At 46.4% G+C, this 24,966-nt stretch overlaps 1 protein-coding gene across 2 annotated transcripts in view; it reads left to right on the top strand.

Annotated features, from left to right (window-relative positions):
- The window catches only part of LOC137383589 (netrin-3-like), an 856,663-nt gene that overhangs the window by 806,321 nt on the left and 25,376 nt on the right, over positions 1–24,966 (top strand). For both annotated transcript variants that reach the window (XM_068056746.1, XM_068056745.1), the window contains one exon: positions 11,296–11,370. In XM_068056746.1, the coding sequence (XP_067912847.1) occupies positions 11,296–11,322 (27 nt within the window). In that variant the 3' untranslated portion in view covers positions 11,323–11,370. The remainder of the gene's footprint in view (positions 1–11,295; positions 11,371–24,966) is intronic.

The following is a 24,966-nucleotide window of genomic DNA, read 5'->3' on the forward strand; positions in this document are numbered from 1 at the left end:
GTCCTGTACACAAAAAGCAGGACAAGTCCAACCCGGCCAATTACCGCCCCATCAGCCTACTCTCAATCATCAGTAAAGTGATGGAAGGTGTCATCAACAGTGCCATCAAGTGGCACTTGCTGAGCAATAACCTGCTCAGTGACGCTCAGTTTGGGTTCCGCCAGGGCCACTCAGCTCCTGACCTCATTACAGCCTTGGTTCAAACATGGATAAAAGAGCTGAATTCAAGAGGTGAGGTGAGAGTGACTGCCCTTGACATCAAGGCAGCATTTGACCGAGTATGGCATCAAGGAGCCCTAGCAAAACTGAGGTCAATGGGAATCAGGGGCAAAACCCTCCACTGGCTGGAGTCATACCTAGCGCAAAGGAAGATGGCTGTGGTTGTTGGAGGTCAATCATCTGAGCTCCAGGACATCACTGCAGGAGTTCCTCAGGGTAGTGTCCCAGGCCCAACCATCTTCAGCTGCTTCATCAATGACCTTCCTCCAATCATAAGGTCAAAAGTGGGGATGTTCGCTGATGATTGCACAATGTTCAGTACCATTTGTGACTCCTCAGATACTGAAGTAGTCCATGTAGAAATGCAGCAAGACCTGGACAATATCCAGGCTTGGGCTGATAAGTGGCAAGTAACACTCGCGCCACACAAGTGCCAGGCAATGACCACCTCCAACAAGAGAGAATCTAACCATCTCCCCTTGACATTCAACGGCATTACCATCGCTGAATCCCACACTATCAACATCCTAGGGGCTACCATTGACCAGAAACTGAACTGGAGTAGCCATATAAATACCATGGTGACAAGAGCAGGTCAGAGGCTATGATTCCTGAAGCGAGTAACTCATCTCCTAACTCCCCAAAGCCTGTCCACAAGGCACAAGTCAGGAGTGTGATGAAATACTCTCCACTTGCCTGGATGGGTGCAGCTCCAACAACACTCAAGAAGCTCGACACCACCCAGGACAAAGCAGCCCACTTGATTGGCACCCCATCCACTAACATTCACTCCCTCCATCACCAACGCACAGTGGCAGCAGTGTGTACCATCTACAAGATGCACTGCAGCAATGCACCAAGGCTCCTTAGACAGCACCTTCCAAACCCGCGACCTCTACCAACTAGAAGGACAAGGGCAACAAATGCATGGGAACGCCACCACCTGCAAGTTCCCCTCCAAGTCACACACCATCCTGACTTCGAAATATATCGCCGTTCCTTCACTGTCGCTGGGTCAAAATCCTGGAACTCCCTTCCTAACAGCACTGTGGGTGTACCTACCCCACATGGACTGCAGTGGTTCAAGAAGGCAGCTCACCACCACCTTCTCAAGGGCAATTAGAGATGGGCAATAAATACTGGTCTAGCCAGCGACGCCCACATCCCATGAATGGATAAAAAAAAATGTGGATGTGAGGCTTCCAGCATTGTTCAGTGTGTGAGAGTGAGTTGGAGCATTTACATGTTATGCAGGAGTCCAGGTTGCTAGAGATTGTTATACAATCATAGAATCATGGAAAGTTTAAGGCACAGAAAGAGGCTACTTGGCCCATTGTGTCTGTTCTGGCCAAAAAATGATTCACCCATTCTAATCCCAGCTTCCAGCATTTGGTCCGTAGCCCTGCAGCTTACGGCACTTGAGGTGCATATCCAGACTCCTTTTGAATGAGTTGAGGGTTTCTGCCTCAACTACCCTTTCAAGCAGTGAGTTCCAGACCATCACCACCCTCTGGGTGAAAAAATATTTCCTCACTCCCCTTTCATTTTTCTACCAATCACTTGAAATCTATGCCCCCTCGTCACCGACCTCTCTGCTAAGGTGAATAGACCCTTCACCTCCACTCTATCCAGGCCCCTCAAAATTATGTACATTTCAATCAGATTTCCCCTCAGTCTTCTCTGTTCCAAGGAGAACAACCCCAGCCGATCCAATCTTTCCTCATAGCTGCATTTTTCCAGTCCTGGCAACATCCTCGTAAATCTCCTCTGTACCCTCTCGAGTGCAATTACATCCTTTCTGTAATGAGGTGACCAGAACTGCACACAGTACTCAAGTTGTGGCCTAACCAATGAGTTATACAGTTCCAGCATTACCTCCCTGCTCTTGTATTCTATACCTCGGCTAATAAAGGAAAGGATTCCATATGCTTTCTTAACCACCTTATCAACCTGTCCTGCTAAGCTTTCTTGTTAATGGGTGAGTTATGAGGATGTGGCACATTGAGCAGTGTGTGAGGTGCTGTTGGTGGGAGATGGCATTTTAAGATGCATTCACGGACCTTGACCATTCTTGGTTATTGAGGTTATTCTGGCTCGACAGCCAGGTCCTCAGGGTGAGATGCCTTGCATTGACCTCAATGGCTGCCTGCTCCTATTCCCTTTGCAGTGTTTGGCTGGAGAGTCTCCTGGCCATCTGCAGAAAAATGACCTATTTCCTCCTTTCCACCTCCATCGCTAAGGCCTCCAGAGCTGCATCAGAGAACCTGGATGCACCCCCTCTGGCCTGCTGCTCCATTTCTCATATTTCTTCCCAGGACATAGGAACATAGGACTTAGCAGCAGGAGTAGGCCATTCAATAAGATCATGGCTGATCTGATTGTGGTTTCAACTCCACTTTCCTCTGCCCCCCATAATCCTTGACTCCCTTGTCTATCAAAAATCTATCTAACTCAGCCTTGAATAAATTCAATGACCTCGCCTCCACTACTTTCTGGGGAAGAGAATTCCACAGACTAACCACCCTTTGAGAAAAAAAATTCTCCTCATCTCCGTCTTAAAAGGAGATCTCTTATTCTTAGACTGTGTCTCCTAGTTCTAGTTTCCTTCACAAAGTCTCTCTCAGGCACTTCCTGTCCCTTCTGCAGCCAGAAGGCACCCCAACTTTAAGAGGTGCAGCCTCGCCATGGGTCGTGTTAGCCTTACACAAATCCAGAACCCCTGCACAAAGTTTGTGTGCTGCCTACATCACTTCGATCAGGCGTGGGGTAATCATTCATTGTAATCACTGTGTCCGCTCATCCAATTTTTAGCCACTTTACTCATACTCAAATCCCTTTGTAAGAAAAGCTAACATACTATTTGCCTTCCTAATTGCTTGCTGTACCAGCATGTTAACTTTCTGTGATTCATGTACAAGGACACCCAGATCCCCTCTGAATACCAATATTTCTGGATTTCTCACCATTTAAAAAATATTCAGCTTCTCTATCTTTTCTACCAAAGTGAATAACCTCACACTTCCCCACATTATACTCCATCTGCCACCTTGTTGCCCACTTAACTAGTTTGTATCTCTTTGCAGCCTCTTTGTGTCCTCCTCACAGGTTACATTCTCACCGAGCTTTGTATTGTCAGCAAACTTGGTGTCTTTGTCTCAGCTATTGATATAGATCGTAAATAGCTGATTGGAAATAAATAAACTTGGAAACCAGAAGTGGAAGGAACATTGATTCCACCGGAATCTAATAGTAACTTACTAAAATTCTGATGGTAACTAAGGTAATACTGTCAACATTGAAGATCCCCCTCATAATCCACAGTAATACAATAATTCACTGAATGGTAGGAATATGTGTAACACCCTATAACTGGCAGCAATCCTATAACACACTGATATTCACTCTAAAATCATAATCAGAGTCTCCCTACACTGGACAAGGTGCAGTGAGGCACCCGAGTCGATGCCACTTTTAACCGGCTGGATCACTCTCTCTACCTCCTTAAATTCTGGTTTGGACTCCTGTTCTGTGTGAAGATGACAAATCTGAACTGGGATTCTTAATTGGAGCCAATCTATGCTTGGACTTCACACACCAAAACTGGCCAGTACAAATCAATCTGGCCAATTACCGCCCCATCAGTCTACTCTCAATTATCAGTAAAGTGATGGAAGATGTTGTCAACAATGCTATCAAGTGGCACTCACTCATCAATATCCTGCTCACTGCTGCTCAGTATGGGTTTCACCAGGGCCATCAGCTCCAGAGCTCATTAATCCAAACATGGACAGAAGAGCTGAATTCCAGTAGTGAGGTGAGAGTGACTGCCCTTGACATCAAGGCAGCATTTGACCAATTATGGCATCAAGGAGCCCGAGCAAAGACGAGAATCAGGGGGAAAATTCCCTGGAGTCATACCTAGCACAAAGGCAGATGATTGTGGCTGTTGGAGGTAAATTATCTCAGTCCCAGGCCATCATTGCAGGAGTTCCTCAGAGTAGTGTCCGAGGCTCAACCATCTTCAGCTGCTTCATCATTAACCTTTCCTCCATCTTAAGGTCAGAAGTGAGGATGTTCGCTGATGATTGCACAATGTTCAGCAACATTTGTAACTCCTCAGATACTGAAGCAGACCATCCTCACATGTAGCAAGATATGGACAACATGAAGCCTTGAGCTGATAAGTGGCAAGTAACATTCGTACTGCACAAGTGCCAGGCAATGACCATCTCCAACAAGGGTGAATCTAAACATCTCCCCATGATGTTCAATAACATTACCATCGTTGGATCCCCCACCATCAACATCCTGGGGGTTATCATTGACCAGAAACTGAACTGGAGTAGCCATATAAATACCATGGCTACAAGAGCAGATCAGAGGCAGGGTATTCTGCAGCGAGTAACTCACCTCCTGACTCCCCAAAGCCTGTCCACCATCTACAAGGCACAAGTCAGGAGTGTGATGGAATACGCTGCACTTGCCTGGATGGGTGCAGCTCCAACAACACTCAAGAAGCTCAACACCATCCAGGACAAAGCAGCCCACTTGATTGGCACCCCATCCACAAACATTCACTCCCTCCACCACTGACGCACAATGGCAGCAGTGTGTACCATCTACATGATGCACTGCAGCAACTCACCAAGGCTCCTTAGACAGCGCCTTCCAATCCCACGATCTCTGCCACCTAGAAGGACAAGGGCAACAGATGCATGAGAACAACACCACCTGCAAGATCCCCTCCTAGCAACACACCATCCTGACTTGGAACGATATTATCACCTGTTGCTTTGTTAAAACCTGGAACTCCCTTCCATAGTATTGTGCATGTACCCAGGGGTCAGCAACATATCTGTACATGGACACCAATGTTCGTGGTAAAAGTTTTGGGGTCCATGATTGGTAATTTCAGGGATGAGAAATTTCCCATTGGCTTCTTCTTCGAGACCAGAGTGGCTGTAAAAAAATCGCAGCCATCAGTTTCACAGCTGACAGGTGCTTAGAGCAGAAAGAGCAGCTTCTGAACCTCGGACAAGTTTGTGTTTTTCTGGTGGGTCTGATTTTTTTTTTAAAGTGGGAGAGAGAGAGGGTGGAGAGAGGGAGAGATGGGAGGAACAGCGAATGGGGGAAAGAGAGAGGAGAGAGAGGGAGAGGGGAGAGAGTGAGAGAGAGAGGGAGAGAGAGAGGGGGCAGGGAGAGAGAGGAGCAGAGAGAGAAGGGGAGAGAGAGAGAGGGGGAAAGAAAGATGGAGAGAGGAGGCAGAGAGAGAGGGGAGAGAGGGAGAGAACGAGGGGAGTGAGAGACGGGGGAGAGAGACGGACAAAGTGGGAGGAGAGAGAGAGAGAGAGGGAGAGAGGGGAGACAGAGAGGGGGTGAGAGAGGGGGAGAGATATGGGGAGGGAGAGGGGGGAGAGAGAGGGGAAGGGAGAGTGGAGGGGGAGAGTGAGAGATGGGGAGAGGGATGGACACAGAGGAAGGAGAGAGGGGGAAGAAAGAGGGGAGAGAGATGTACACAGAGAGAGGATAGAGATTGGCACAGAGAGGGAGAGAGAAGGCAAGAGAGGAGAGAAAGAGATCAAGATCACTCCTGACAGGTGGACATCTATCTGGATTCTCCGCATCACTACATCAGGTGTATGGGCAGACATTGACTACTCGTACAAGCAAAAACAATGCCAGGTACTCACTAAATAGGGAGAAATGTGTTTTAAATCAGACTGAGTTTCGATGGCATTAGATTGGCTATAAACTTTATGTACAGATTAATCTTTTTTTTACTCATTCATGGGATGTGGGCTAAAGGCCTGCTCAAGTCAGGAAAAAGAACCCGACCGGAACCCAACCAAACCACAGCGGACCCAAGCCCAACCCGGCCCGAGTCCTTCCAATTTTGCCCGAGCACAACCCGACCCAAGCCTGACCCCAACTCGACCCGACCAACCATCCCTTTACTTACCTTAGGACTTGGAACCTCCAGGAAGCTGCAGCTCATGCGTGATGATGTCATAGTGACGTCACTCGCTAACTGCGCAGACTCAGTTTCACCCGGACTCACAGCTCAGATAGGTTTTTTAATTTAAATACTTACCACAGAGCACTTACCTTGTGTGTCTGGCCCAACCCGACCTGGCACAACCTGGACTCAGCCGACCCGACCCAAGCCCGAAAGCCGGATCTGGAAGAGGCGCCCGACCCGACCCGAACCCAACACATGTCGTCGTGTCCCGTTGGGTTCGGGTCGGGTAGCAGGCCTTTAATGTAGGCATTGCTGATTAGGCCAGCATTCATTGTCCATCCCTAATTGCCCTTGAGAAGGTGGTGGTGAGCTGCCTTCTTGAACCACTGCAATCCAAGTGAGATAGGTACACCCACAGTGCAGTTAGGAAAGGAGTTTCAGGATTTTGACTCAGCGACAGTGAAGGAACAGTGATATAGTTCCAAGTCAGGATGGTGTGTGATTTGGAGGGGAACTTGCAGGTGGTGGTGTTCCCATGTATTTGCTGCCCTTGTCCTTCTAGGTGGTAGAGGTCACAGGTTTGGAAGGTGCTGTCAAGCATTGCTGCAGTGCATCTTGTAGATGGTATACACTGCTGCCACTGTGCGTTGGTGATGGAGGGAGTGAATGTTAGTGGATGGGGTGCCAATCAAGCGGGCTGCTTTGTCCTGGATGGTGTCGAGCTTCTTGAGTGTTGTTGGAGCTGCACCCATCCAGGCAAGTGGAGAGTTTTTTTGAGAACATTACAGCGCAGTACAGGCCCTTCGGCCCTCGATGTTGCGCCGACCTGTGAAACCATCTGACCTACACTATTCCATTTTCATCCATATGTCTATCCAATGACCACTTAAATGCCCTTAAAGTTGGCGAGTCTACTACTGTTGCAGGCAGGGCATTCCACGCCCCTACTACTCTCTGAGTAAAGAAACTACCTCTGACATCTGTCCTATATCTATCACCCCTCAACTTAAAGCTATGTCCCCTCGTGTTTGCCATCACCACCCGAGGAAAAAGACTCTCACTATCCACCCTATCTAACCCTCTGATTATCTTATATGTCTCTATTAAGTCACCTCTCCTCCTCCTTCTCTCCAACGAAAACAACCTCAAGTCCCTCAGCCTTTCCTCGTAAGACCTTCCCTCCATACCAGGCAACATCCTAGTAAATCTCCTCTGCACCCTTTCCATAGCTTCCACATCCTTCCTATAATGCGGTGACCAGAACTGCACGCAATACTCCAGGTGCGGTCTCACCAGAGTTTTGTACAGCTGCAGCATGACCTCGTGGCTCCGAAACTCGATCCCCCTACTAATAAAAGCTAACACACCATATGCCTTCTTAACAGCCCTATTAACCTGGGTAGCAACCTTCAGGGATTTATGCACCTGGACACCAAGATCTCTCTGTTCATCTACACTACCAAGAATCTTCCCATTAGCCCAGTACTCTGCATTCCTATTACTCCTTCCAAAGTGAATCACCTCGCACTTTTCCGCATTAAACTCCATTTGCCATCTCTCAGCCCAGCTCTGCAGCCTATCTATGTCCCTCTGTACCCTACAACATCCTTCGGCACTATCCACAACTCCACCGACCTTAGTGTCATCCGCAAATTTACGAACCCACCCTTCTACACCCTCTTCCAGGTCATTTATAAAAATGACAAACAGCAGTGGCCCCAAAACAGATCCTTGTGGTACACCACTAGTAACTAACCTCCAGGATGAACATTTGCCATCAACCACCACCCTCTGTCTTCTTTCAGCTAGCCAATTTCTGATCCAAAGCTCTAAATCACCTTCAACCCCATACTTCCGTATTTTCTGCAATAGCCTACCATGGGGAACCTTATCAAACGCCTTACTGAAATCCATATACACCACATCCACTGCTTTACCCTCATCCACCTGTTTGGTCACCTTCTCGAAAAACTCAAAAAGGTTTGTGAGGCACGACCTACCCGTCACAAAACCATGCTGACTATCACTAATGAACTTATTCTTTTCAAGATGATTATAAATCCTGTCTCTTATAACCTTTTCCAACATTTTACCCACAACCGAAGTAAGGCTCACAGGTCTATAATTACCAGGGCTGTCTCTACTCCCCTTCTTGAACAAGGGGACAACATTTGCTATCCTCCAGTCTTCCGGCACTATTCCTGTCGACAATGACGACATAAAGATCAAGGACAAAGGCTCTGCAATCTCCTCCCTAGCTTCCCAGAGAATCCTAGGATAAATCCCATCTGGCCCAGGGGACTTATCTATTTTCACACTTTCCAAAATTGCTAACACCTCCTCCTTGTGAACCTCAATCCCATCTAGCCTAGTAGTCTGAATCTCAGTATTCTCCTCGACAACATTTTCTTTCTCTACTGTAAATACTGACGCAAAATATTCATTTAACACTTCCCCTACCTCCTCTGATTCCACACACAACTTCCCACTACTATCCTTGATTGGCCCTAATCTAACTCTAGTCATTCTTTTATTCCTGATATACCTATAGAAAGCCTTAGGGTTTTCCCTGATCCTATCCGCCAATGACTTCTCGTGTCCTCTCCTTGCTCTTCTTAGCTCTCCCTTTAGATCCTTCCTGGCTAGCTTGTAACTCTCAAGCGCCCTAACTGAGCCTTCACGTCTCATCCTAACATAAGCCTTCTTCTTCCTCTTGACAAGCGCTTCAACTTCTTTAGTAAACCACGGCTCCCTCGCTCGACAACTTCCTCCCTGCCTCACAGGTACATACTTATCAAGGACACGCAGTAGCTGCTCCTTGAATAAGCTCCACATTTCGATTGTTCCCATCCCCTGCAGTTTCCTTCCCCATCCTACGCATCCTAAATCTTGCCTAATCGCATCATAATTTCCTTTCCCCCAGCTATAATTTTTGCCCTGCGGTATATACCTGTCCCTGCCCATCGCTAAGGTAAACCTAACCGAATTGTGATCACTATCACCAAAGTGCTCACCTACATCTAAATCTAACACCTGGCCAGGTTCATTACCCAGTACCAAATCCAATGTGGCATCGCCCCTGGTTGGCCTGTCTACATACTGTGTCAGAAAACCCTCCTGCACACACTGGACAAAAACTGACCCATCTAAAGTACTCGAACTATAGTATTTCCAGTCGATATTTGGAAAGTTAAAGTCCCCCATAACAACTACCCTGTTACTCTCGCTCCTGTCGAGAATCATCTTCGTATTCCATCACACTCCTGACTTATGTCTTGTAGATGGTGGACAGGCTTTGGGGAGTCAGGAGGTGAGTTACTCGCCACAGGATTCCTAGCCTCTGACCTGCTCTTGTAGCCACGGTATTTATATGGCTACTGCAGTTCAGTTTCTGGTCAATGGTAACCCCCAGGATGTTGATAGTGAGGGATTCAGTTATCATAATGCCATTGAATGTCAAGTGGAGATGGTCTGACTTTCTCTTGTTTCAGATGGTCATTGCCTGGCACTTGTGTGGCACGAAGGTTACTTGCTACTGGATCTTGTCCAGTTCTTGCTGCATTTCTACACAGACTGCTTCAGTAACTGAGGAGTCGCAAATGATGCTGAACATTGTGTAATCATCAACGAACATCCCCACTTCTGACCTTACAATTGAAGGAAGGTCATTGATGAAGCAGTTGAAGATGGTTGGGCCTAAGATACTACCCAATGGAACTCCTACAAGCGCAATTAAGAATGGGCAATTAATGCTGGCTGTGCCAGCGATGCCCACAACCTTTAAATGAATAATTTTGAAAAATTATGATCCAGAAGTTTGGGTTACTTCAGAACCAAGCTCCCACTGTGAAAAAGCAATGTTTGATCCACTGCAACAATCACGCAACTTTTTTATTTTAAAAAAATATGAAAGAAATATTGTAAGGTGTTGAGAATCGCTATGCCATGTTTGATCTTTTTTTCATGACAGTTAGTAAAATCACTGTAATAATCTCTGATGGATTCCTGGGTGTTGAAAATTCCAATGTTCAGTTCTGCGTGAGCTGATTCCATTTTGATCGTAATCTGCCACAATAATTTTCTTTATTTCTGGGTTAGAGAATGGAAATCAGCCAGCATTCCTGTGCTCATAACTAATTAGGGTTCTCTGTTGGAAAGTGTGAGTGCATGGATGGTGACTGGTGACAGGCTGTCCACAGTCAGATAGCCTGAAACATTTACTATCAGGTTCAGATACAAAGAATAGAAACTAGAGTGAAGACCAAGGAATGTGCCCATGGGACAAATCCCCAGTTCCAGTGGGACTGAACCCTCCTACTTATGGGACCGGACCCCAGCACCCATGGCCTTTCCCCTACCACCTTTAGTTGAGGAGGAGAGGAAGGAAACATTGGAAGACAAAGTGTTTCACACAGTATTGCCAATAGCAGGGCTGTCATTCCACCAATTGTAGCACAAGGACGGTGAGCCCAAATTGGGTTCAGCTGAAAGATGTAACAGTGGCACCTCACACCACATCAGAAGCCGACAGACTTACAAGCAGTGAAAGAAGGGAACTGTCCAGGTATCAATCACTCACTTTTCACCATGTAGCATTGAGCTTATTAATGATAAATTATGAGTGAAAGGTCCAGTAATTAATGCTGAACAAAGCTTGGCAAACTGTGCATTGCCTGTAATGTGAATAAGGCACACAAATACCCTCAGGCTCAGTGCAGCTGCTTCTAACAAAAGGTGCATTTATAGGACACAGTGTGCACCAGTAAACTGCAAGTTCTTTCAGGGAGGGAAATAATAATAGCAAAGAGTTTAAAAAATAATTCACTGAAGAATAATTGGAGATAAATGATTATTTGTTGGCTGCAGCACAAGGTGTGGAGAGCTGCATCTTTTAATCTGCTTTTAATGGAAAGATCATCAAGAGGAGATTAAACACTTCATGATATTAGAGCAGTGAGAAGAGAGCAAAAGTTCAAGAACAAGGGATATTCAGGCAAGGGGTTTGGGAGTACTGAGGCTTGGGAGTCTAAGGCGTAGGCATCACAGACACATGGAAGATGAGACCCAGGACATTGTATTGCCCTATTATATATATGTTCCTTTTATCTCCTTCCCAGACTGTGAATCCTACTGCAAACCTGTGAAAGGAAACGTGAAGATCAACATGAAAAAATACTGCAAGAAGGACTACGGTAAACCACATTACCTCACACACTAGTTCCAAAAAATTCCCAATTCAAGGCTGGTCCTGTGTAACACTAACCCTGTGAATCCCCAGTGATGGGATATTGAGCAGACCCTAGAATTCCCCACTGATGGTATATTGAGCAGACCCTAGAATTCCCCAGTGATGAGATATTGAGCAGACCCTGGAATTCCCCAGTGATGGGATATTGAGCAGACTCTGGAATTCCCCAGTGATGGATACTGATCAGACCTTGTGATTCCCCAGTGATGGATACTGATCAGACCCTGTGATTCTCCAGTGATGGATACTGATCAGACCCTGTGATTCTCCAGTGATGGATACTGATCAGACCCTGTGATTCCCCAGTGATGGATACTGATCAGACCCTGTGATTCTCCAGTGATGGATACTGATAAGACCCTGTGATTCCCCAGTGATGGATACTGATCAGACCCTGTGATTTTCCAGTGATGGATACTGATAAGACCCTGTGATTCCCCAGTGATGGATAATAATCAAACCCTGTGATTCCCCAGTGATGGATAATAATCAAACCCTGTGATTCCCCAGTGATGGATACTGATCAGACCCTGTAATTCCCCAGTGATGGATAATAATCAAACCCTGTGATTCCCCAGTGATGGATACTGATCAGACACTGTGATTCCCCAGTGATGGATACTGATCAGACCTTGTGATTCCCCAGTGATGGATACTGATCAGACCCTGTGACTCCGCAGTATTGGATACTGATCAGACCCTGTGATTCCCTAGTGATGGATATTGAACAGACCCTGTGACTCCGCAGTGATGGATACTGATCAAACCATGTGATTCCCCAGTGATGGATACAGATCAGACCCTGTGATTGCCCAGTGATGGGATACTGATCAGACCCTGTGATTCCCCAGTGATGGGATACTGATCAGACCCTGTGATTCCCCAGTGATGGATACAGATCAGACCCTGTGATTGCCCAGTGATGGGATACTGATCAGACCGTGTGATTCCCCAGTGATGGGATACTGATCAGACCCTGTAATTCCCGAGTGATGGATACTGATCAGACCCTGGGATTCCCCAGTGATGGATACAGATCAGACCCTGTGATTGCCCAGTGATGGGATACTGATCAGACCCTGTGATTCCCCAGTGATGGATACAGATCAGACCCTGTGATTGCCCAGTGATGGGATACTGATCAGACCCTGTGATTCCCCAGTGATGGATACTGATCAGACCCTGTGATTCCCCAGTGATGGGATACTGATCAGACCGTGTGATTCCCCAGTGATGGGATACTGATCAGACCCTGTAGTTCCCCAGTGATGGGATACTGATCAGACCCTGTGATTCCCCAGTGATGGATACTGATCAGACCCTGGGATTCCCCAGTGATGGATACTGATCAGACCCTGGGATTCCCCAGTGATGGATACTGATCAGACCCTGTGACTCCGCAGTGATGGATACTGATCAGACCCTGTAATTCCCCAGTGATGGATACTGATCAGACCCTGTAATTCCCCAGTGATGGATACTGACCAGACCCTGTGATTCCCCAGTGATGGGATACTGATCAGACCCTGTGGTTCGCCAGTGATGGATACTGATCAGACCCTGGGATTTTCCAGTGATGGACACTGATCAGACCCTGTGATTCCCCAGTGATGGATACAGATCAGACCCTGGGATTTTCCAGTGATGGACACTGATCAGACCCTGGGATTTTCCAGTGATGGACACTGATCAGACCCTGTAATTCCCCAGTGATGGATACAGATCAGACCCTGTAATTCCCCAGTGATGGATACAGATCAGACCCTGTGATTCCCCAGTGATGGATACTGATCAGACCCTGTAATTCCCCAGTGATGGATAATAATCAAACCCTGTGATTCCCCAGTGATGGATACAGATCAGACCCTGTAATTGCCCAGTGATGGATACAGATCAGACCCTGTAATTCCCCAGTGATGGATAATAATCAAACCCTGTGATTCCCCAGTGATGGATACAGATCAGACCCTGTAATTCCCCAGTGATGGATACAGATCAGACCCTGTAATTGCCCAGTGATGGATACAGATCAGACCCTGTGATTCCCCAGTGATGGATACAGATCAGACCCTGTAATTCCCCAGTGATGGATAATAATCAAACCCTGTGATTCCCCAGTGATGGATACAGATCAGACCCTGTGATTCCCCAGTGATGGATACTGATCAGACCCTGTAATTCCCCAGTGATGGATAATAATCAAACCCTGTGATTCCCCAGTGATGGATACAGATCAGACCCTGTAATTGCCCAGTGATGGATACAGATCAGACCCTGTAATTCCCCAGTGATGGATAATAATCAAACCCTGTGATTCCCCAGTGATGGATACAGATCAGACCCTGTAATTCCCCAGTGATGGATACAGATCAGACCCTGTAATTCCCCAGTGATGGATAATAATCAAATCCTGTGATTCCCGAGTGATGGATACAGATCAGACCCTGTAATTCCCCAGTGATGGATACAGATCAGACCCTGTGATTGCCCAGTGATGGATAATAATCAAACCCTGTGATTCCCCAGTGATGGATACTGATCAGACCCTGGGATTCCCCAGTGATGGATACTGATCAGACCCTTTGATTCCCCTGTAATGGATACTGATCAAACCCTGTGATTCCCCAGTGATGGATACAGATCAGACCCTGTGATTGCCCAGTGATGGATAATAATCAAACCCTGTGATTCCCCAGTGATGGATACTGATCAGACCCTGGGATTCCCCAGTGATGGATAATAATCAAACCCTGTGATTCCCCAGTGATGGATACAGATCAAACCCTGTGATTCCCCAGTGATGGATACTGATCAGACCCTGTGATTCCGCAGTGTTGGATACTGATCAGACCCTGTGATTCCGCAGTGTTGGATACTGATCAGACCCTGTGATTCCCCAGTGATGGATACTGATCAGACCCTGTGATTCCGCAGTGTTGGATACTGATCAGACCCTGGGATTCCCCAGTGATGGATACTGATCAGACCCTGTGATTCCGCAGTGTTGGATACTGATCAGACCCTGTGATTCCCCAGTGATGGATACTGATCAGACGCTGTGATTCTCCAGTGATGGATACTGATCAGACCCTGTGATTCCGCAGTGTTGGATACTGATCAGACCCTGTGATTCCCCAGTGATGGATACTGATCAGACCCTGTGATTCCGCAGTGTTGGATACTGATCAGACCCTGTGATTCCCCAGTGATGGATACTGATCAGACCCTGTGATTCCGCAGTGTTGGATACTGATCAGACCCTGTGATTCCCCAGTGATGGATACTGATCAGACCCTGTGATTCCCCAGTGATGGATACTGATCAGACCCTGTGATTCCGCAGTGTTGGATACTGATCAGACCCTGGGATTCCCCAGTGATGGATACTGATCAGACCCTGTGATTCCGCAGTGTTGGATACTGATCAGACCCTGTGATTCCCCAGTGATGGATACTGATCAGACCCTGTGATTCTCCAGTTATGGATACTGATCAGACCCTGTGATTCCGCAGTGTTGGATACTGATCAGACCCTGTGATTCCCCAGTGATGGATACTGATCAGACCCTCGGATTCTTCAGTAATTGGATATCAATTGTAAAAAACATCTGGCAGCCAAATATATAATAGCATTGTCAGCATGCAGTTCAGAAGGAAATGTCATTCATGACCAAACCTATTGAACTCTTTGAAGAAATAACAGAAAAATTATACGAGTATTGTGGTAGATGTAATCTGTTCAGATTGTCAAAAGGTCTTCGATAAGGTCCCAAATAGCAGACTGATGACTCAGGTCAGGGTATATAAAGTCAGAGGACAAGTATTAGAATGGATAGCAAGCTGACTACAAAAGAGAAAATAGAGAGTTAGGTCTGCAGGTACGTACTCTAACAGGCTAAGAGTGGGGAGTGGTGTCCCACAAGGATCAGTGCTGGGATCACTATTCTTCTGACACCCTACGTCATTTTGACAATTTCCAGTTTCCTGGCCGCAACTCCCTCCTCTTCACTATGGACGTCCAATCGCTCTACACCTGTATCCCCCACCAGGATGGTTTGAGGGCTCTCCGCTTCTTCCTTGAACAGAGGCCCAACCAGTCCCCATCCACCACCACCCTCCTCTGCCTGGCTGAACTTGTTCTCACATTGAACAACTTCTCCTTCAACTCCACTCACTTCCTTCAAGCAAAAGGTGTCGCTATGGGTACCCGTATGGTCCTAGTTATGCCTGTCTTTTTGTGGGATATGTTGAACATTCCTTGTTCCAGTCCTACTCAGGTCCCCTCCCCCAACTCTTTTTCCGGTACATTGATGACTGTATCGGTGCCATTTCATGCTCCCGCCCCGAACTGGAAAACTTTATCAACTTTTCTTCTAATTTCCACCCTTCTCTCACCTTTACATGGTCCATCTCCAACACTTCCCTTCCCTTCCTCGACTTCTCTGTCTCCATCTCTGGGGATCGGCTGTCTACTAATATCCATTATAAGCCCACCGACACGCACAGCTACCTCGACTACACTTCTTCACACCCTGCCTCCTGTAAGGACTCCATTCCATTCTCCCAGTTTCTCCGTCTCCGACGCATCTGCTCTGATAATGCTACCTTCCACGACAGTGCTTCTGATATGTCTTCCTTTTTCCTCAACTGAGGATTCCCCCCCCCCCTCCCCCCCCCACTGTGGTTGACAGGGCCCTCAACCATGTCCGGCCTATTTCCCGCACCTCTGCCCTCACCCTTTCCCCTCCCTCCCAGAAGCACTTTCCACCCCACCAGCCTCTACATCCAAAGGATCATCCTCCGCCATTTGCACCACCACCAATGTGATGCCACTACCATATGCATCTTCCCCTCCCTTCCCCTATCAGCATTCCGAAGGGTTCATTCCCTCCGCGACACCCTGGTCCGCTCCTCCATTACACCCACCACCTCGTCCCCTTCCCACTGCACCTACCCCTGCAATCGCAGGAGGTGTAATACCTGCCCATTTACCTCCTCTCTGCTCACTATCCAAGGTCCCAAACACTCCTTTCAGGTGAAGGAGTGATTTACTTGTACTTCTTTCAATGTAGTATATTGTATTCGCTGCTCACCATGTGGTCTCCTCTACACTGGAGAGACCAAACACAGACTGGGTGACCGCATTGCGGAACACCTCTGCTCAGTCCGCAAGCAGGACCCCGAGCTTCCGGTTGCTGTCCATTTTAACACTCCCCCCTGCTCTCATGCTCACATCTCTATCCTGGGATTGCTGCAGTGTTCCAGCGAATATCAACTCAAGCTCGAAGAACAGCATCTCATTTACCGATTAGGCACACTACAGCCTGCCAGACTGAACATTGAGTTCAATAATTTTAGAGCATGATTGCTCCCCCCCCCCACCTTTTTTTTATGTTTTGTTATTTTTTTTATTTTTTTCATTTTTCTTTTTCTTTTTTATTTGGTTATTTTACTTTGTGTGTTTAGTTTGTTTCTACTGTGCCTACCCACTGTTTCTGTTTATTTTTAAAAAACTTAATGTTTGTGCTTGAAGTGCTTTGTGCTTTACAGTCTATTAACACCCTCTCTGTACTGACGCTTTGTCTTTCAGCACACCATTAACGTACCATTTGCCTTTGTTCCATGACCTTCTGGTCAGTTATTCTCTGTGACCTTGTCCTATTAACACCTCTTTTGTTATCTCTTGCCCCACCCCCGCTTTACTTGCTTAAAATCTTTTACATTTCTCATATTTGTCAGTTCTGAAGAAGGGTCACTGATCTGAAACGTTAACTCTGCTTCTCTCCCCACAGATGCTGCCAGACCTGCTGAGTATTTCCAGCATTTCTTGTTTTTAATTTATTATCTGGGATCACTATTGTTCATCACTTACATACATGATTTCGACTCAGGAATCGGAAGTATAATTTCAAAATTTGAGGACGATGCCAAATTGGGGCAGTATGGGTATAGTTAAAGCAGAGGAAGGCTGTGACAGAATACAAGAAGGACCTGTGCAATGCTGGCAAAATTGCCTTGTACTGGGAAGACCACTGAAAATTGAACCCTTAACTTCCTTAATTGACTTCCAATTGCACAGGCGCAGGTTGCTGACATTGGACCCAGCCAACCTTTGGGAAAAGCAGCCAGAGGCAAACTGGCTTGTCTCATTAGTTCCTAAATTTTCTTGCTCTCCGCCCCACCCCTCCCACTCCAAACCCATCTCCAAAAGCCTGGGGAAATTCCTCCCATTGTATCCTTTTTGAACCCACAACATTGCTGGAAAAGAAAGGAAATTGGATGGGCACTTGAGGAAAGTAACTTGCAGGGTTACGGGGATCGAACAGGGGAATGGGACTGATGGATTGCTCTACAGAGGGCTGGCATGACATTGATGGGCCAAATGGCTTCCTTCTTTGCCAGGATGACTCCATGACTTCGTGAGTCGAAGGGGATATTATTTAACTTGCATAACAAGCATGTAATTGTCAAATGAAGTTCAAGACAGATAAGTGTGAGGTGTTGAATTTTGGTAGGAAGACTAAAGAGGTCACATACTGCACTGATAATCATAGAGTCATAGAGTTATACAGCACAGAAACAGGCCCTTCGGCCCATCGTGTCTGTGCTGGCCATCAAGCACCTGTCTATTCTCATCCCATTTTCCAGCACTTGGCCGATAGCCTTGTATACTATGGCGTTTCAAGTGCTCATCTGAATACTTCTTAAATGTTGTGAGGGTTCCTGCCTCTACCACCCCTTCAGGCAGTGTGTTCCAGATTCCAAACACCCTCTGGATGAAAAAAAATTCCCTCAAATCCCCTCTAAATCTCCTGACCCTTACCTTAAATCTATGCCCCCTGGTTATTGACCCCTCCGCTAAGGGCAAAAGTTTCTTCCTATCTATCCTATCTATGCCCCTCATAATTTTGTATACCTCAATCATGTCCCCCATCAGCCTTCTCTGCTCTAAGGAAAACAACCTTAGACTATCCAGTCTCTCTTCATAGCTGAAATGCTCCAGCCCAGGCAACATCCTGGTGAATCTCCTCTGCACCCTCTTCAGAGTCTAAATGGAGTCGAGGAGCAGAGGGATCCAGGGCACAGATACACAAAATACTAAAAATAGCATGCAGGTTAATAAAGCCATAAAAATGTAAACAAAGCACCGGGGTTCATTTCTGGTGGGATGGAATTGAAAATCAGAGAAATTATGTTAAAGTTGTATTGAACCTTGGTTAAAAGGAGAACTATAAACCTGTTAGCCTAATATCAGTTGTCGGCAAAATGCTAGAATTTATTTTTGGGATGTGATAATGAGGCACTTAAAAATTAATATATAATTAGGCAGAGTCAACAGGGATTTATGAAAGGGAAATCTGCAGGAAGTTGGGAGAGGTGGCAGACCCTGTGAGGAACAAAATACTGGGAAGCGGATAAAGCGAGACCCAGGTGCAGGGAATTCAGCTACGTGGATGGAGTCGGGAGAGGCGGCAGTAGACAGAGAGAAGCGATCCCATAACCAACGGATCAGATCTAAGCTCTGCAGTCTTGCCACATCCAGCTGTGAAAGGTGGTGGACAATTAAACAACTAACTGGAGGAGGTGGCTCCACAAATATCCCTATCCTCAATGATGGGGGAGGCCCAGCACATCAGCGCAAAAGATAAGGCTGAAGCATTTACTACAATCTTGGCCAGAAGAGCCGAGTTAATGATCCAGCCCGGCCTCCCCCTGAAGTCCCCAGCATCACAGATGCCAGACTTCAGCCAATTTGATTCACTCTGCCTGATATCAAGCAATGACTGAAGGCACTGGATACTGCAATATTACGGCAATAGTACTGATGACCCGTGCTCCCGAATTTACCATGTCCTTAGCCAAGCTGTTCCAGTACAGCTACAACACTGGCATCTATCCGGCAATGTGAAAAATTGCCCAGGTATGTCCTGTACACAAAAAGCAGGACAAATCCAACCTGGCCAATTATCGCCCCATTAGTCTACTCTCAATCATCAGTAAAGTGATGGAAGGTGTCGTCGACAGTGCTATCAAGCAGCACTTGCTTATCAATAACCTGCTCAGTGAAGCTCAGTTTGGGTTCCGCCAGGGCCACTCAGTTCCTGACCTCATTACAGCCTTGGTTCAAACATGGACAAAAGAGCTGAATTCCGGAGGTGAGGTGAGAGTGACTGCCCTTGACATCAAGGCAGCATTTGACCGAGTACAGCATCAAGGAGCCCTAGCAAAACTGGAGTCAATGAAAATCAGAGGGAAAACTCCCCACTGGTTGGAGTCATACCTAGCGCAAAGGAAGATGGCTGTGGTTGTTGGAGGTCAATCATCTCAGTCCCAGGACATCCCTGCAGCAGATCCTCAGGGTAGTGTCCTCGGCCCAACCATCTTCAGCTCCTTCATCAATGACCTTCCTTCAATCATAAGGTCAGAAGTGGGGATGTTCGCTGATGATTGCACAATGTTCAGCACCATTCGTGACTCCTCAGATACTGAAGCAGTTTGTGTAGAAATGCAACAAGACCTGGATATATCCAGGCTTGGGCTGTCAAGTGGCAAGGAACATTTGTGCTACACAATTGCCAGGCAATGACCATCTCCAACAAGAGGGTATCTAAATATCTCCCCTTGACATTCAATGGCATTACCATCGCTGAATCCCTCACTATCAACATCCTGGGGGTTACCATTGACCAGAAACGGAACTGGAGTAGCCATATAAATACTGTGGTTACAAGAGCAGGTCAGAGGCTAGGAATCCTGCGGCAAGTAACTCACCTCCTGACTCCCCAAAGCCTGTCCACCATCTACAAGGCACAAGTCAGGAGTGTGATGGAATACTCTCCACTTGCCTGGATGGGTGCAGCTCCAACAACACTCAAGAAGCTTGACACCATCCAGGACAAAGCAGCCCACTTGATTGGCACCCCATCCACAAACATTCACTCCCTCCAACACGACGCACAGCAGAAGCAGTGTGTACCACCTACAAGATGCACTGCAGCAACGCGCCAAGGCTCCTTAGACAGCACCTTCCAAACTCACAACCTCTACCAGCTAGAAGGACAAGGGCAGAAAATGCACGGAAACAGCACCTCCTACAGGTTCCCCTCCAAGTCACACACCGTCCTGACTTGGAACTATATCGCCGTTCCTTCACTGTCGCTGGGTCAAAATCCTGGAACTCCCTTCCTAACAGCACTGTGGGTGTACCTACCCCACATGGACTACAGCGGTTCAAGAAGGCAGCTCACCACCACCTTCTCAAGGGTAATTAGGGATGGGCAATAAATGCTGGCCTGGCCAGCGATGCCCACAGCCCATGAATGAATAAACAAAACCCTGTGAGGAGCCAACTACCGGGATGCGAATAATGCGAGACCCATGCTCAGGGCCTTCAGCTACCTGGAGGTAGTCGGGAGAGGCAGCAGATCCTGCGAGAAACTAAATACTAGGAAGCAGGTGAAGCGAGACCCAGGATCAGGCCCTTCGCCTACCCAGAGGGAGTCGGGAGAGGCGGCGGACCCTGTGAGGAGCGAACTACCTCTACGCGTCAGAGTTTGAAAAAAAAATTGAATCCTGACATCACAGGAAAGTGTTAAGTTGATTGGCTGATGCGTATTGCTGCTTAGAGACTGAGTCCAAACAACTGGGAGTTTAAAAACATAAAAAAATGTATTATTAACAAGTAACAAGTGAGTAGCTAGTGAGCCTTATCTTTTATTTTTAAATCATGTTTATTACTATTGATGAGGTTATTACTGCTATTGGTAAAGTTGTGGTATGAGTCAGGTGTATTAATAGTGGTAACATTTATTAGTATTGGTAAAGTTTATTATTAGCTGTAGTAAGGTTGTTATTACTGTTGGTAAAGTTTATTAATATTAGTTGTAGCAGGGCTTATTCGCAGCATAGAATCAGAGAATCATTTATGGCACATTCGGCCAATCGGGACCATGCTGGCTCTCCACATAGCTCTGAAGTCAGTCCCACTCCCCAGCTCAATCCCCTTAGCCCTGCAAGTCTATATCTCTCAGGTGGCCATCCAACTTCCTCTTGACATCATTGATCGTCTCTGCTTCCACCATCCTTGTGGGCAGCAGGTTTCAGTTCATTATCACCCACTGTGTAAAAAAAGTGCTTCCTCATACATACATAGCAGTGGTCCCAGCACTGACCCTTGGGGAACACCACTGTCTACCATCCTTCAGTATGAAAAGCAATCATTTACCGCAACTCACTGTTTTCTGTCCATAAGCCATTTTTTTATCCAATTGGACACTGACCCTCCTATTCCATGAGCTTCAGTTTTATTAACCAGCCTTTTATGTGGTACTTTATCAAATGCTTTCTTAAAATTCATATAAACAACATCCACCACATTCCCTTCATCACAGTGGCGCAGTGGTTAGCACCGCAGCCTCACAGCTCCAATGACCCGGGTTCAATTCTGGGTACTGCCTGTGTGGAGTTTGCAAGTTCTCCCTGTGTCTGCGTGGGTTTTCTCCGGGTGCTCCGGTTTCCTCCCACAAGCCAAAAGACTTGCAGGTTGATAGGTAAATTGGCCATTATAAATTGCCCCTAGTATAGGTAGGTGGTAGGGAAATATATAGGGACAGGTGGGGATGTGGTGGGAATATGGGATTAGTGTAGGATTAGTATAAATGGGTGGTTGATGGTCGGCACAGACTCGGTGGGCCGAAGGGCCTGTTTCAGTGCTGTATCTCGAAACTAAACTAAACTAAAACCTTCTCTGTTACTTCATCAAAAAATTTAATTAGATTATTCAAACATGATCTGCCTTTTGAAAATCCACGCTGGCTATCCTTTATTAACTCGAACCTCTCTAAGAGTCCATTGATATTTTCCCTGATTATTGTTGCCAAAACCTTATCCACACTGATATTAAACTAACTAGCCTGTAGTTAAATGTGTGGCTCAGAGATTGGTGTGGGAGAAATGGATTTTGATTCATGGGGCATTGGCACCAGTACAGGGGAACATGGGAGCTGTATCGTTGCAATGGTCTACACCTGAACCATGCTGGGACCAGTGTTCTGGTGAGTTGTATAACTAGGGCAATAGAGAGGGCTTTAAACTAAAGAGTGGAAGCAAGGGATCAAGTGAGGGAAGATCTGATAATTTAAAGAGAGAGGAGAAGGCAAGGGAGCAAGATAGCAATAAGGATAATGATAATCAGATTGTGACAGGAAAGGACAGTGCGTACAAACTTAAGAGTGAGCCAGCAAATAAGACTAGAGGTTGTGAACTAACAGAGTGGGGGGAAGGTTTGGAAAGGTGAGATTTAGAAATCCAAAGAAAAAGGTCAAGGCATCGGAGCAGTGTAGCATTGTGGGAAAAGACAAACAGAATGGGACAGGAAGAGACAGAGAGCTTAACAGAAATTGTACATCAGCAAATAAGGTCATTGAAGGGAACAGAAGCAAAAAAATGAAATTAAAGGTTCTTTATCTGAATGCATGAAGTATCTGCAATAAGATAAATGAATTAATGGCACAAATAGAGGTACATGATTTAAATCTAATCACCATTACAGAGACACGGTTACACGGTGGTCAAGGTTGGGAAATAAATATTCCTGGGTGCACAATAAGGAATAGCAAGAATCAGAAAACACTGGTAGGAAGAGTTTATAGGCCTCCTAACAGTAGTTATACCATTGGAAAGAACATTACACAAGAAATTATAGACTAGGACAATGAAATTGACAGGAGTGGTCCAGAAGATAAGTTTGTAGAATGTTTTCAGGACAGTTTCTTGGAGCAATATGTTGTGGAGTCAACCAGGGATAAAGCTATCTTAGATCTAGTATTGTGTAATGAAGCAGGGTTAATAAGCAATGTCATAGTAAAAGATCCACTGGGAAACAGTGATCACAATACCATTGAGTATAAAAAACTTACCTCTGGTAAAAAAAAACTGAAAAGTGACATCACAGGAAAGCTGTGACCTGATTGGCTGGTAGGGAATTTGTACTGAATTTAAAAATAAAACATTGGTAAAAATTGATTAAAACCCTAATTAACTAATTAATAAGTAGAGTAACTAAACCAGAGGGAGGAGATTACTGTATTTAGTTAGCATTTAATATTTGTAGTAGAAATCTAGCACTAGGGACCATATAGTTAATTATAACAATTCAGTAAGGATTTAATAAGTATTTATTTATTTTATATTAATTAACTAATTAGTGCGAGAAATGTCAGTTAGAGGGGTGAAGTGCTTCACCTGAGAGATGTGGGAGGTCCGTCACGCTTCCAGCATTCCGGACGACTACATCTGCAGGAAGTGTACCCAGTTGCAGCTCCTCACAAACCACATGGATCGGTTGGAGCGGCAACTGGATGCAATTAGGAGCATGCAGGTGGCGGAAAGCGTCATAGACAGGGGTTTTAGAGAAGTGATCACACCCAAGGTGCAGGCAAATACATGGGTGAGCGCTAGAAGGGGCAGGCAGTCAGTGCAGGAATCCCCTGTGGCTATCCCCCTCTCTAACAAGTATACCATTTTGGATACTGTTGGGGGGGATGGCCTATCAGGGGAAAACAGCAGCAGCCAGAGCAGTGGCACCACGGCTGGCACTGTTGTTCAGCAGGGAGGGACAAAGCGCAGAAGAGCAATAGTTATAGGGGACTCTATAGTCAGGGGCACAGATAGGCACTTCTGTGGGAAAGAGACTCCAGGATGGTATGTTGCCTCCCTGGTGCCAGGGTCAAGGATGTCTCTGAACGGACAGGGGGCATTCTGAAGGGGGAGGGTGAACAGCCAGAGGTTGTGGTACACATCGGTACCAACAACATAGGCAGGAAGAGTGATGAGGTCCTGCAGGGGGAGTTTAGGGAGTTAGGTAGAAAGTTAAAAAACAGGACCTCTAGGGTTGTAATCTCGGGATTACTCCCTGTGCCACGTGCCAGTGAGGCTAGAAACAGGAAGATAGTGCAGCTAAACACATGGCTGAACAGCTGGTGTAGAAGGGAGGGTTTCAGATATCTGGACCATTGGGATCTCTTCAGGGACAGATGGGACCTGTACAAGAAGGACGGGTTGCATCTAAACTGGAGGGGCACAAATATCCTGGCTGCGAGGTTTGCTAGCGTCACTCGGGAGGGTTTGAACTAGTGTGGCAGGGGGGTGGGAACCAGAGCAGTAGGACAACAAGTGAAATAAATGAAGGGGAATTAGTAAATAAGGTCAGTAAGACTAAGAGGAAGAGCAGGCAGGGAGATGTTGCGGAGAACAGCGGGACTGGTGGTCTGAAGTGCATTTGTTTCAATGTGAGAAGTATAACAGGTAAGGCAGATGAACTTAGAGCTTGGATTAGTACTTGGAACTATGATGTTGTTGCTATTACAGAGACTTGGTTGAGGGAAGGACAGGATTGGCAGCTAAGTGTTCCAGGATTTTAAAGCTTCAGGCGGGATAGAGGGGGATGTAAAAGGGGTGGGGGTGTTACATTACTGGTTAAGTTTCAGTAGGGGAACATTTCGGGAACAGTGACCATAATTCCATAAGTTTTAAGGTACTTG

Source organism: Heterodontus francisci, chromosome 24 (assembly GCF_036365525.1).
Source record: "Heterodontus francisci isolate sHetFra1 chromosome 24, sHetFra1.hap1, whole genome shotgun sequence".
In the NCBI taxonomy this organism is placed as follows: Eukaryota; Metazoa; Chordata; class Chondrichthyes; order Heterodontiformes; family Heterodontidae; genus Heterodontus; species Heterodontus francisci.